The sequence below is a fragment of the Ruditapes philippinarum genome, unplaced genomic scaffold, assembly GCF_026571515.1.
Source record: "Ruditapes philippinarum isolate M1 unplaced genomic scaffold, ASM2657151v2 ctg6341_1_1_1_1, whole genome shotgun sequence".
NCBI classification, from domain to species: Eukaryota; Metazoa; Mollusca; class Bivalvia; order Venerida; family Veneridae; genus Ruditapes; species Ruditapes philippinarum.
In genome coordinates this window covers 114,317-128,816 of record NW_026866227.1, presented here as the reverse complement: position 1 = coordinate 128,816, position 14,500 = coordinate 114,317, and the positions used below count along the sequence as shown (strand labels likewise).

The 14,500-nt window shown below is 34.0% G+C and overlaps 1 protein-coding gene across 1 annotated transcript; it reads right to left on the bottom strand.

Moving 5' to 3' along the window:
• Window positions 1–3,856: 3,856 nt before the first annotated feature.
• On the bottom strand, window positions 3,857–13,411 carry LOC132731836 (uncharacterized). The gene is made up of 3 exons (XM_060718113.1): window positions 12,894–13,411; window positions 5,596–5,809; window positions 3,857–5,328 (listed from the first exon to the last, which is right to left on the bottom strand). Exons 1-3 carry the CDS (start codon window positions 12,966–12,968, stop codon window positions 4,772–4,774), a joined length of 846 nt encoding a protein of 281 aa, XP_060574096.1. The 5' UTR covers window positions 12,969–13,411; the 3' UTR covers window positions 3,857–4,771.
• Window positions 13,412–14,500: the final 1,089 nt, after the last annotated feature.

The window sequence follows — 14,500 nt, the reverse complement described above, 5'->3', positions numbered from 1 at the left end:
CACAATATTCGGCAAATCAACATTCTACTCAAACTACTCTAAAATTGATTGCCTTCAAACAAAATTTAGAACAGCAAAAATCCGGAGAGACTTGAACAGCGAATAGGTTTTATAGTATACTACTGCTAGACCTGTTAACTGTTGCACAAAGTCAAAATAAAGCGACATTCGTAGTTATGAACTAGGTGTGTTTAAATATTTACGGTAAAAATGTCATAAGTGCAAATGTCAAAATTGTTTTCATAAATCAACAGATGCACCTAAAATAGAAAACTTTACAATAGTGTATAATTATACTCGTTGATAAAATGATGATTGTTTTTAATACAGTCTAGCAGTCAATTTGAGTGAAAAGCGTTTCAACGCTTTTCAATTTGGGGTCAATATGTGCAATAAAATTGATTATCCCTAGGAAGCGGAGTGAGCGAATGATATAAAATTGTATACACGAGTTATTGGTTTACACCTACATCAAGTAAAAAAAATATATATATTTGGTTCTGTCATGTCAAATAAACCCTCAGTGGTGTCCCTTTAACACATTATCGCATTTACAAATATCCAAGTATTTATTTATATAAGCAATGAAATTGACTGTTACCTGAATAAATTATGTTAAATTGAGTCTTTAAATGAAGATAACAAATGCACGCAAAATATAAAGATGCAAATGAAACAAATCGGTATTCAATCTTACAATTATCAACTGAAGGACCAGAAGAAACACAACAATAACAACGGAAAGAATAATATAAAAAGGGCAGTAAAACACCTGTGACACTTATAATGCAGCAATTCACACAACTATTTTCACTGCTGTATTTTTATTTGACAGTATTGATAAATGAACATTTAATGACCTTAACCTTATTTTAAGTTTAATATATTGTACAAATAACTAACGTTTTACATGCAGCATTAAGAGAACATAAAATACAAAACAAAATACAGCTAATACAGAAAAACGTGTATATTAATAGTATGAAACCAAAAGTATCTAATAATATGAATGAAGGCTTTCCCAGAAATAATGTATTAAAAAGAAAAATAAAACTATTTTTTGAAGACATACCCATGCCATTTGTAACTTATTTTTCACTATTATTATTTAAGCAAAATGATGTGTTTTTTTCTCTTTTACGAAATCATTTTAACAGAAAATATTTTACAGTATGCGAGGTGCAGTTATAAACTATATACACTTGTCCATTACCTAATTATAATAAATTAACATATTTTGAAATTTACATAAAATATTGTCGTCTCACAATAATATAGCTCTTTTTACCCCCCGAATATTTATAACATTTATTTTTTTCCTCATTCCATTGCGTGTCGGCTACTCCTTACAATCGTCTTTAAATTTTCGGTCATTAATTTTCCTCTTGCACTTTAAAAATAAGTCAATATATTTTCCCAGTAGGTAATGTTATAGTCTGATTTTATTGACCTGTCAATTATGAATACATTATAGCACTCATTTACATATTCGATCCCACTTCGGTTTTTTCCGTTTATTTTACGAGAATTAATATGGAGTGTATCACTTACGTTTGGAAAAGTCTCACTAGATTAATGTAGGTCCTTGTAACATCCGCAATAGCACAGTCGGTTAAGTGATTACCTAATGCATGAGGGGTCCGAGGTTCGATCCCCTTTTTTGACATTCTTTTTAGACATATTCTTTCTTTATTTTTAAGTATATTTTAATGAAAATGGTCAAGCGCTTGCAATTTGTCTACACGGATATGAACCAACTAAGAAACACCGAATTGTCACATTTTATATTGTATAATTACATATATTGATTTTAATCGGAATGAATTTTCAGTATTAATTCTTAAACATTGTTATATACAAATGTATAGCATTTACAAAAAGGTGCAAAACATATTAAAAACGGAACAACCATAACTTAAAAAACATGTTGAAAACAGTTATGAATAAAAAAAAATACTGGACATACTCTGTCTCGATCCTACTACACGTTTGAACATTCCGATAAAATATACCAGTGGTTTACCCTATTGCACTATAACGGTCAGTGTAACTAATTCAAAATAACAAGATGAATTTAATCACATCTTACTGCGCACATCTCACGGAATTTACCGAACATTTATCGAATATTAATATATTCTGTGCATTGACCGTATAATCAGTATGGAATTGACAGGTTAATAAAATCAAACAATACACCAGTAAAGAATTTAGAAAACCAGGAAGTTGTAAAAAAGGGTATTCCCCATCTCGTAAGATGAGAATATCGCACGATATAGTACTTTACTAACATACTAATGTTCTTTCAGTGTGTTTACTTCAATAAAATAATTTTTTACTCTTTTATATTTCTTTTTTAGATTTTTATTACTTCTTACAATATAAATTAATTACTGTCAAAGTTAATGATTTATTTAGCATATGTTTATAATATTAAGAGAGCTTGACAACTTCCTAGTGACGGACAGACATACCAAATCAGGCTAATATTCTCTCAATAACAAGTTTACAATATAACGTTACAGTCTGATTTTATTAACCTGTCAATTATGTAATAGAAAGAGCAGCGAAACACGAGGCTATCTGATTTGTACAGGGGGCGTATCCCTAGAGTGTTTTGATGTTCTTTCTCTTTTGAATCATAGTCAAACATAAAAACGCGTTCCCTGTTGTCACAATATGAAACCCCAGAAAAAATAACCAATGAACGAGCATCTGAATATGACATTTCTGTCGCTTTCCCTTTCTCTGCCGTCCCAACAAGTACACCCCAGCAAAAATGAGCCAATCAATGGGCATGCCCTGGAGTGCGGGTAACTAATACATATGGTGGCTGAATTGGTACGCTACGCTTTTGTGCGTCGCGTTGGCGCTAGCGACAACACGTCAAAGCGCCAAACGGGGCATTGTCACGCTGTCGTCCTGTCTCTAGCGCGGCACGCCAAAAGACGCGTTGTCGTGCGGAGTGTTGTCGCGATGGCGCATTGTTGTTTGGTTTAAATTGAAGGATTGGTTTATAAGCCAAGCGACAGGGCGAGATCGCGACAACGCCCCGCACGACAACACGCCGTTTGCATGCCGCGCTAGAGACAGGACGAAAAGACGAAAGTCCTACATCGCGCCGTTTGGCGCTTTGTCGTGTTGTCGCTAGCGCCAAGTAGACGCACAAAATCGTACCAAATCAGCCACAATAAAAAACCTACACTCCAGTTAACGCACTGTGCATTTATATGTTTTCGATTTAACTCTGACAGATTTTCAACAGAAAGGTCCCCAAACAATGATACAAGATTACATTATAGCACTCATTTAAATATTCGATTCCACGTCGGTTCTGTCCAACGAATTACGAGAATTAATATGGAGTATATGAATTATGTTTTGAAAAGTCACACTATCTTAATGTTTACGTTCTGGTCATATTCGCAATAGCACAGCCGGTTGAGTGATTACCTTAAATATGAGAGGTCTGTGGTTCGATCCCTACTTTTGCAATTGTTTTTAGACCTATTCTTTTTTTAAATAGGTCTTGCAAAATTGTCTACTGGTATCGAAGCAGTATCCGTTAAAAAATGAGTTTTTTTTTTAAAAATATTACACAAATCTTCTCCGATTGATATAAAATTTTGTTACGAAGTAGTGGAGGTCATGCCTTGTGTTTGTAAATAAAAACAAAATCCATTAGTACGCATGCGTGTCTCAAATGGGGCTCCAATAAGTATAAATAAGCCGTTATTGAATCACGACAGAAGCAGTTTCCGTCACATATTTCAAATCGTCGATTTTGCGGGATTTTAAATCTGTAAAGGACTTTGTTGTCTTATGAGCCTCTTGTAATACATTTTAAACAAACTACAGTTGACTCTCAATAAGTCAAAATCGTTTTACTCAAAATTCCGCCTTAGTCGAATAATTTCTAAAGTCCCGTCAAATTTCCTTCTTTATCTTTGTATTTTAACTCCGCTTAGGTCAAATTTTGACTTACCGAGACTCCTGTTTAGTCGAAAAGAAAATTTGGTCCCGTCAATTAAAGTCCACATATTTTCATCTCAATTAGTCGAAGTGTGAAAACAGCCGACTGATCAAAAGTCGGCGACATCAAGGTGAGATGTTGTCACTCGTGATTTGTCACTCGTGATTTACACGTTTCAATGTAATTTTTAATTGCCGGTCATCATGTATTATTTACACGTCGTAAAAGTGTCTTTAATCCGTTTCACGACTTAATTGGTTTTAACAGTTGATAACTTAATTAAGATTTAATTCATTTCTTTAAAAAAGTTGACTCGTGCCAGTCTGACGGGTGTTAGTCAAATAACAGCCTTGTCAAATAACAGCCTAGGTATTGATGTGTATTATCAACGTAAATGATATTTGTATAATTAATGTTCCGTCATATTGCATACATTAATTTGTACTTCCGGTTCACGATAGTTGCTAATTTCGTTTTCGTCCGATGATCAATTAAATCAAATATAATTGTGTGTTTATGATTCACTATTAATATACATGTATTAAATTTTGAATGATATATTTTTGTTCATTTATAATTTGTAGTTGAAAGTGATTTACCGTCATTTCAATGGTTAAATATTGCAGCATTGCCGCTAACAACAATAAGAAAGCTACTTCTTTGCACATTCAATCAGGTACATGTATATACATGTACGAAGTCAACGTAATGGCGGTAGTTCAACGTTACTCGAATTCCGTTTCTCTCGAAGTAAAATACCTAGTCCCTTGGATTTCGAGTTACCGAGAGTCAACTGTATTATCGTTTCATTTGATATTTTACTCGTAAATTTGAAAGATTGTAGAATAGATAAAATATGATATCTGCAATGGCCTCGTTTGTTCCACGTTCCTCTATATGGAAGGTTGGTGGAAAAAGCTGTCTGGCGTCGATTACTTCAGGATTGACTGGCATTATACGAGCCAATCTGAATGCCTCCTTGACAGAGCTCGGCGCAGTCTGGTCAATTGCATAGCTCAGCAATATAGGTAACCGAGACTTGCCTATATTACAGCCAGGTCGCACAAGACCAACACTCAAGGCAAGTCTGGTCACCTTATCATTTAATGGCCCTATTATTTTTACATCCAAGGGCTGTAAGTAATGCGTTGTATGGGATGGTAGCCCAACAAGTATCACATTTTCCTTCCTGGCAATTTCTACTAGAGGCAAGTATATATGTGATTCATGATTGTCCATAAGTAGGACTACTGGCCTGTATTTCCCACAATTGGGTAAGAAGGCTTTAATGAACCATTGAAGAAATATGCTGGTGTCCATATGTCCACTGTCAGAAGCGCTGAAAAGCCAATAACCTGAAATAAAGGGTATAAATTATATCATAAAAGTACTGTGTACATTGAAAAATCTAATTTATTTTTCTTAAGAAAAGTCACTTTTACATTGTTTACACGGATATTTAAATAGAAGACACTAGTATACATTACACGACATTGGATAAAATTTGGCGAGGCAAAAGAACATAGTCGATAAACACGCAGATAACTTTTGTATATAACAATCTGAGAATTAACATTTATTGATTGACCATGGTTATAGAATATGAAATTGACATTTTTTACCTGGCAAACCTTCTTTGTAATTGAGGTGCTGCATACATCCCTTATATATAATCATAGTTGAGATGAAAGTCCCGTCAGCAGATACGCATAGATGCGCAGTCACATGGTCGTTGCTCATAAAGTGTTGTTGATATATGTGACAAGACTTTGGACCAATTACCTTTTCTCTTGCACATTCTTTTCCTGACCAGCCAGTTTCGTCGAAATTAAACACCTGAAAAAGTTTATACCATAAAAGAAGGCCAATGCAGTTGGATTTTTCAAACAAAATGTAGAAAAGGGTGTGTTTTCGAAAAAGCTATATATAGAAGATTCAAATTGTGATTTGGCACAAGAAACACATTGACCGTAACAAAAGTTTTCATAAGAACTCCAGGACATATTTTGAGTTATCACAATAACTCCGGGACATTTGAAAAAATCGGGTATAAATTTTTGAGCCGGGGCTTTATGTTTGCACTTTTGTATTATAATTAGGTAATTATGTATGGCAAGGATGAAGACTTGAAAAAAAAACAGGTCAATATTTGCGAATTGGCAAATAATTTGGAAATTTTACTCAAAACTACCAGATTTTAAGCAAGAGGCGATGAAAAATGGACTATGAATTAATTTTTGACACATAATACAATACGTAAGGTAAGCTTTATCATCAAAATTTATTTTAGCACCTAAAACTCAGTTTCTAAAGATGAAAATTACCATTTTTGACAAATGTTTTTGCAGTGTATACATTAGTTTTTCGACGAACTCCGTGAAAGTTATCACAAGAACTCCTTGACAAGTTATCATAAGAACTCCATCCCTCGTGTAACACTTTCTCCCCCGTGATTATAACATTACAGTATAAACATGGTATTTTATAAAGACCAAGGCTATATAGATAAACTGCCAGGGTATCCAATACAAACCAATGTTCAATTGTATTTCGACGAAGCTTCGCTACTGTTGGTTTGAAAGAGTTGAAATGCTTTTCATTTTAGGTCATTTTGTCAAATAAAAAAGATTATTTTATTTTGCACAATACGAATGATTATTTTGGATCAAAGGGAATGAGCAAATGATCTAAAGGTTTGCACAAATATTTAAATCTTAAAAACGAAATTTTCCAGTTCTGTTATCTCAAAAGACTTCAGTACGGTCCCTTGATTTAAACTATTATCTTTAATGCACATCAATATCTAGTAACTTAGATATCAGTACACATTTATTTGTAGTTTACTTAAAATTCCTTTCAATATATACCGGTTTTGACGCATTGATATATTAAGATAAATTTTCGGAACAGATTGCGGCACATATTTCCGATACTGTGATGGCTTTTAAAAATGTTTCTCCTACATCTTGATATATTTGGTTCTTTTTCGTTTTCTTCCCATTTATTTCATATTTCAAAAACATGCTAATTAAATCATTCACATTTATATACAACATTTATGACTAAATATAAAAAAAATATATCTGCTTCACTTAAATCCATATTCATTAACCACATTAACAAACTTCAATTAAGAAGAAAATATCACATACTCATAAGCAAACAAACAAAAAAGCCAAAAAACAAACTAATAAAGAAAAAAATTCAAACAAACTTATTTAAAAAAAAAAAGAAATGCTAAAGACAAAACACGCAAACACTAAAACACACACAAATATTAAAGACAAGTGAATTTTTATCCGAGTGGAACATTTGCCGCAACGTTCGGTGTCAGTTATTTTTTTCTTCTTCTTTAAAATTCAGTTCTAGGTTTCGGCGTGAACTATCCAATATCTTCTGGATATAAATTATAATCTGTCAACGATTATTGTTCACACGTTTTTACGTGTATAGGAGGCATTATAATGGGTATAGTTGTGTTTTAATTCGTCAACGTCGAAATAATGTTATTTCAACGAAAAATGAATCTGCAAACAATGATACAATGATGTCAGTCAAAAGGGTTACTAACCTGATACATTGTTGAAATGTCAAAGTTCGTTCGTGCACAATTAGGTCATTTAGCCACATTAAGGCCGGAACATTTTATTCAAGGCAAATGTCCATGATTAATTTAATTCTAATTGTTGCCCAAAAGGCTTAGTATCTAATGTAGCTACTGAGAAGACTTTCGAAGTTGGTAACTGTGTGTGTGTTGAGTTTATTAATACTCACCACCGTGTGACCATATGTGCGAGTCCTCCAGAAGAGTATTTTGGAGGATAGATACAGATTCAGAAAATTGCCACAATTCCAAAAGCTTCTCCTGGTTCCTTAACGTGCCAAGAAGTTAAGCACTCATACACAGAACCTAGATTTTTAAGTCTCGTCCGAAATACTGATCATTAATTTTATTGGCCAGCCCCGGGAATGGACATTATATTGTCGGGATGGTAACTGTCGTGGTGTCTTTCATTATAAGCAATACAGTTAAGCTCTACCTACTTCAAGCCTACTCATATAGTGTAACATGCATGATATAGATATTGACTTTGTTATTGAGTTTGCATTTACATGTAGAGCTATTATCAGGTATAAAACAATTCCTTTTGGATCTTGTGTTTCACCATTTTGATAGCTATTAACAGTAAACAAAAACCTATCATATTAAATGCATCAACACGATCCCATTTGACCTAAAGACAGACATCAAGAGGCCCATTAGGCAATGCATTATGTTGAATATGTCAACATTTGACTTTCACGCGAATAAAATATTCTTTGCAGAGGTATAAAATTCAAAATTGTACCAGTTCATGTTGAATGTTAAATTCTGCTTGAGCCGGTGCTAGGGGTATAGACGGTAGTTTTCACTTGACAGTACCGTCCATGAACAGGCTCAATTAAACCGAGCCTGCAACATTTTCAATTTTGCCATGTTGGGCTTTATTTAGGGATTCTTATTTACCGTATTTTAGATGGGATCTACAATAACGTACATCTATGATTTATTCTCAGTGTCAACTGCAAAATTCATTTCTTTTACTTTTTGAAAAAGAGCACAGTCGAATACAGCGAAAGCTTGACATTCAAAGCTTACAGAAAAAATACCTATATACATACATAGTCATTTTAATCGTTATTAGGGAAATCGTTCGTGAGGTCACATATATTGTAAAATATTTCTGAAACTAGAATATCTAAGACTGACAATGATGCTTTGTCCAAAACTGCAAATACGAGACCTACATCGTTGGTCCGTAATATGTTTAGCAGTACCTAGCGACACAACAAGAATGGTCTTGCCTGTTCCCTTAACAAAGTCAGCTTCATTGTTTATTGTCTCACTTATATTCTGTCTACCATTGGTTAGAACAATGATAAAGTCACGTCTTGTCATTAGTTGAAACTGTATGGGGATCAAACACGTTTTGTACGGTATAGTTTAAAGCTAGACTTAGATCTGCATCTGGACACCCATCACCTCCAATGTTACAAGATCCCTCAGCTAACTCAAGGGCTTGAAGTTGGTACAGAAAGTCTGTCTTTGGACTTTGGTCGTTTAATGCTCTCTTTACTTCTAGTTTGTAACCATAAAGTACTAGTGAAACGTCCACGGTGCTGTTCTCTGACTCAGTTGCAGTAATTTGTTCTGTGATGTATTTTATAGAATCCAAACCAAGCTGAAAATTTTCGTTTGTCATAGAGTGGGATGTATCAAGGAGAAACACAATATTAGAAGAGGTCTTCCACGAACATTCTACAAAGAAAAAACCAAAACAAACAAAACTGAAATAAGACATGCTCATTTTTATGATCCAATCATTGTACAATCAGTCGACAATATGCTGTTTTACTATATGATCTGTAATTGTTATCAAATTAAAACAAGGTCATAAACATGTACTTTTTAAAATTATGTTCTGATATTTCATAGGACAAATTTACAACCTTATTAAAAGAAACGTCTTGTATTGTTGGTTCTTGTGCTTTCACAACAAATGTTTAAGTATAGGGTAGCTTTATAAACTAAAAACAAATTAATGATATAACTAATACATACCGTCACACGTGAGCTGCACGAGCTGTTGTACTATTGTGTACAGTGCGTTGAATATTTTGAACATGGTTGGACAAAATTTCGCTGCATTGTTCGTTTGTCAGTTAACATTTTCGGGTAAATCACATGTAAACTAACCTTCTTGGCAACTATTCTACCTTTCAACGTGCCAAGTTAAGCAATAGACATGTCCATGATTTTAAAATCCGAAATATGATCATGTATTTTATGAAATAAATTTTAGGGAATGTTTTCTTCGTATAAGCAATAATTAGCTCTTCCTATTCAAGTATATATAGTGTTGTGTTAGATATTGAGTTTTGAGTCAACATGAAGCAACAGTATAAAACAATTCCGGACTGTTTTTCCCTTTACTAGTTAACAGTAAACCTTCAGTGCACCACATCCTCATTATTCTAAACAGCTCACGAAGGCTGGCAATGAAGTAGATATTCACATTTCCGTAAGCTTTGCACGGAATAAATTTCTTGCAGAGATAAAATTCAAAAGTACCAGTTCGTGAATTTAAATCTGCTTGAGCAGTGCAAGTGGTTTTAGAAGTTTCATTACAGTACCGTCCATGAACGGCTCAATTAAACCGCCCTCACATTTTTCAATTTTGGCTGTTGGCTATACTTGGATCTTTTACCGTTTTTATGATGGGAAAAACGTACATCTATGTTTATTACTTAGGTCAAGTGCAAAATTCATTTCTTTACTTTTTGGGGTCGAATCATGGCTTTACTTTCAATTACAGAAAATTTAAGACAAGCTTTTTAATATTATTTAGGGAAATCTTCTAAGGACATATTGTAAATATTTTGAATAGAATTCTAAGATGTTCTTTGTCAAAATAAATACGAGACCTACATGGCCAAACAACCTCGCCAATCAAAAGGGTTTGCCTTTCCAGCTTAAAAGCGGCTTTCTTGTCTTTGCTTTTATTCGTCCGGAAATAAGCAATCCGTCTGCATTAGAAAAGGGAAAACCGTTTAGCCTACTTTTTCAAAGGGCCAGATATGAGACCACGCACCCAACACCTCCAATGCAATTAGCATCCTCTCAGCTAACTGAAGTTTGAAGGTTTGTATTGTACCTTTCTTACGGCTTCTTTAACTCGGGCCAAAAAATACTTAAAGTACTGATTCAGTTGTAATGTCTGTATGTATTTTAATAGATACCAACCTACCCTGTAATTATTTTCCAATAAGTAATTTATGGAAAACCTATATAATAATTTCCTCAAAAAAAAACCCCAAAATTAGTAGCTCATTTTTTAAACATTGATCCTCAGTCGACCTGTATTTAATATGATCGAGGATCAAAAAAAAAACTATAACAGTACTTTAGAAAAGTTTGACATATATCTGAAAAAATATGCTTGTATTGATTTGCATTCATATACTATCTTTTGTTTTAAAGTGACCACGAATGGCCAGACTAATTAAGATTAAGTTCTCGTTAAACAAGTTTAGGTTGTTCATTTACTTTAGGTATTGAAAAAAAGTAATAATATTGTCTATTGTGGAAAAAACTGACTTTACAGGAACAATAATAGACAAATTAATTAATTTGATGTACAAAATAATTAATTTGTAGATGATAATGTTGAAAAAAAACTGGAATCTAAATTTCAAAAGGAATAATTACTTTGGGGAAGAAAAGTTTTACTAGTGATTACATTATCCATGTGTGATTTTTTAAGTGTTTTTTTAAATGAACATAAATCGGATGGAATTTAAATATATAAAAACAGAGGAAGTATACTTTTTGAAAATAGATCATACATACAAGTATCTTCATAATGGCTTGTATGTAGTCTGAAATTAAACATTTTTTATATAACCAACTGATTCTAAAACTCGTCACCACTTACCAGTTTCACAATATGTTCCATAGTGTCTAGGTGGACACTCGCACAAGAATCCATTGACTTTATCTATACATGTGCCTCCATTCAGACACAGTGAGCTGCTGCACTCGTATGTCTCTATTGCAATAAATGACTGACATATCAAACAAAGAATACATTATCAATAAAAGATATTGTATCATTGTTTGGGGACCTTTCTGTTGAAAATGTGTCAAAGTTAAATCGTATACATATACACAAAGTGCGTAACCTTGAGTGCTGCATTTAAGAGCATGCTCATTGATATTAGTTTACTTAATGTAACGATAAAGAAAGGGATAACAATAGAAATGTTATATTCAGATGCCCGTACATTGGTTACTTTTTTCTGGAGTTTCATATTGTGACAACAGGGAACACATTGGCATCAATGGAGAAAGAACGTCTAAACACTCGGAAAACTGATTTATACTCGGGGACTACCTCCCTCGTACAAATCAGATAGCCTTGTGTTTCGATGGTCTTTCTGTTGCATAATTGTATCCTAGTTTTGGACCTTTCTGTTGAAAATGTGTCAGAAATATACATGCACAGTGCGTTAACTGGATTACAGGTATTAGTTACCCACACTTCATAGCAGAGCATGGTAGGGTTTACTTATTGTGACAACAGAGAAAGGGATAGCGCGATAGAAATATCATATTCAGATGTTCGCTCATTGGTTACTTCTTATTGAAGTTTCATATTGTATTGTGACAACAGGGTTTTTATTTTTGTAACATAAGATTGGACTATAAATAGATTAAATCCTGATATGAATATGAAAATAGATTAAACCCTGATTTATTGTAAGGGATGATTAAAAAATCAACATTTAACCCTCTTAGATATAATCTATAACAATCTAGCAACTTTCAAATTTAATGCAGATAACTAAATACAATGTTGAATTTTTATTAATTAAGAGAGAGAAAGAGAGAGAGAGAGAGAGAGAGTGCATTTCTTTAATACCAATTTCAGACTTTACTTAGGATAAGTAAGTGTTTATTAAAATAAATTAACATCAAATTACATGGCAAATTTAGTGTTTGAAATTATTGTAAAAGAGGACAGATTTACCAAAGTGAATGGGTTCAGATGCAATTGAAATCCTACAATCCTATCGGACAAAGGTAATTTTAAACACTAATTCTTGTTCTTTAAAAGAATAAAATATCACCAAAAACATCAACAACCATTGCGTTTTGTGACTTCACTAATATGAAGGTTCCTACCTTTCAACAAATACCAGCCGTACCAGTCTCCCATAAACAACATTTTTTCTAAAATATACATTCTCAATACCGCACTAAATACTATTGATAGTTATTAGAATAAGAAGCTTGCTTTACACCAGTGGCCAGCCCGTAGTTCTGGATAGAACCAGAGATCAAAGTATCATGTATGTTAACAAATGTTAAATAACGTACCATATTGGCAACATGTTCCGTAGTATCCTGGCAGGCAGTCACATGCCCGTCCGTAATATTGAAGAGACTCGCCATTACTGCAGTGATTACATGTCAATTTACTGGAATCTCCAGTCCCTGACTGAGAACCATCTGGTGATCCCGGACAATACCGACTACACGTCTCATGACTCCATCCAATATCTAAACAACATATTTGTCTCGCTCTTTGTTGACAACAGTATGAAGGTCCGCAATTAGTTGACACTGTTTTCCATTCCGTCCATGAACAAATTCCAAAGAAACATGTGCTGCAACATGCATCTCCATAAAGTACGATTATGACCAACACCATAACATTCAGACGGCAAGACATGTTCAATCTATCAAAATATGATTATAAGCAACACTGTTTAATTCAGGCGGAAAGACATGATAATTCAATCCTTCAAATAAATTTTACAGTAGTATTCCAGTAGCTCTATATTCTGAAAGGACAGTGTAGACATCGTACAAAGCAGATACAGTAATGTATCAAGTTACCAGACACGCCCTACCATTTCACGTGTCATGTAATTTTGTGTAATTTAGAAAAATCTTTCGATTGGGTGAAATATAACATTGGGGAATAACCGGGCATTTTCAACACGTGAATATCACAATAAATGAATTGTTGTTTCATGTTTTGTATAGAGAATGAGCTGTACAAATCAATGAGATATTATACGTAGTTTTATGTTTTGTATAAAGAGATATACTACTTAACTTAAGCTAAGCACCATAAGTTAATTTTTATATTATCAAGTATAAAACAGATTTCTTTCCAATTTTCGAAAATTCTGATTCTGCAATGTGCCATGATAACCGCCATATGAACACATCTGCAGATGTTTCTTAATTCAAAATTTCACCTTTTTCGCGTTTAAATGTTAAATTCAGGTTAAGCCGGTGCTAGTGGGCGTTGACGATAACTTGCACTTACCAATACCGTCCATGAACAGGCTCGATCAAACCGGGCCTACAACATAATAAATTCTTCCGTGTTGGAATTTCTTTAGGGATTCTGTCTTTCTCTATTTTGACATGAATCCGCGTTGACTAATCCGTAACAACTCGTCCAGGTAGCATGGAAAGCATGCACCCCAATATTTTCATGTTTATGATGGGGTATACAATCACATGTCTTTTGTTATACGGCGACATTACCGGCTTTTATTGTCATTCAGTGGCTTACATTTCTTACATCTGTCACTTCAATATGACGAATGCTAATATTAGGCAGCATTTAAGAGAAGTTATAGAGGACTGTAGGGATGGTGCAGCAGGGGGGCAACTTCCGCCATGTTGGTGCGGCGCTTGATGTGTACCACATCGTTATCACCAGAGCCTGAGAGAGATATCGGCTGTATGATACACCAGCCAGGAAACATGTTGCAGGTCAACAAAGGGTCACAATACAAGCTCAGGATCAGTTTTGGTCGTTCAGACTTGTCGTAGAAGGTTTTAGACAGCAACTTTTTTTCGGAATGACCTTACCAATGCTGCGGCGGTCCGTGTTTCCACGCATACGGTATGTAGAAGGTTGCATGAAGGTAATTTGCGGTCGTGAAGACCTGCATACCTATCCC

Excerpts from the sequence above, each read along its gene's own strand:
- LOC132731836 (XM_060718113.1), bottom strand. The coding sequence starts at position 12,968 with ATGGCGAGTCTCTTCAATATTACGGACGGGCATGTGACTGCCTGCCAG. Across the intron at positions 5,810-12,893 it reads CGGAACATGTTGCCAATATG|GTGTTTAATTTCGACGAAAC; the intron begins GTACGTTATTTA and ends AAACTTTTTCAG. Across the intron at positions 5,329-5,595 it reads TTACAAAGAAGGTTTGCCAG|GTTATTGGCTTTTCAGCGCT; the intron begins GTAAAAAATGTC and ends CCTTTATTTCAG.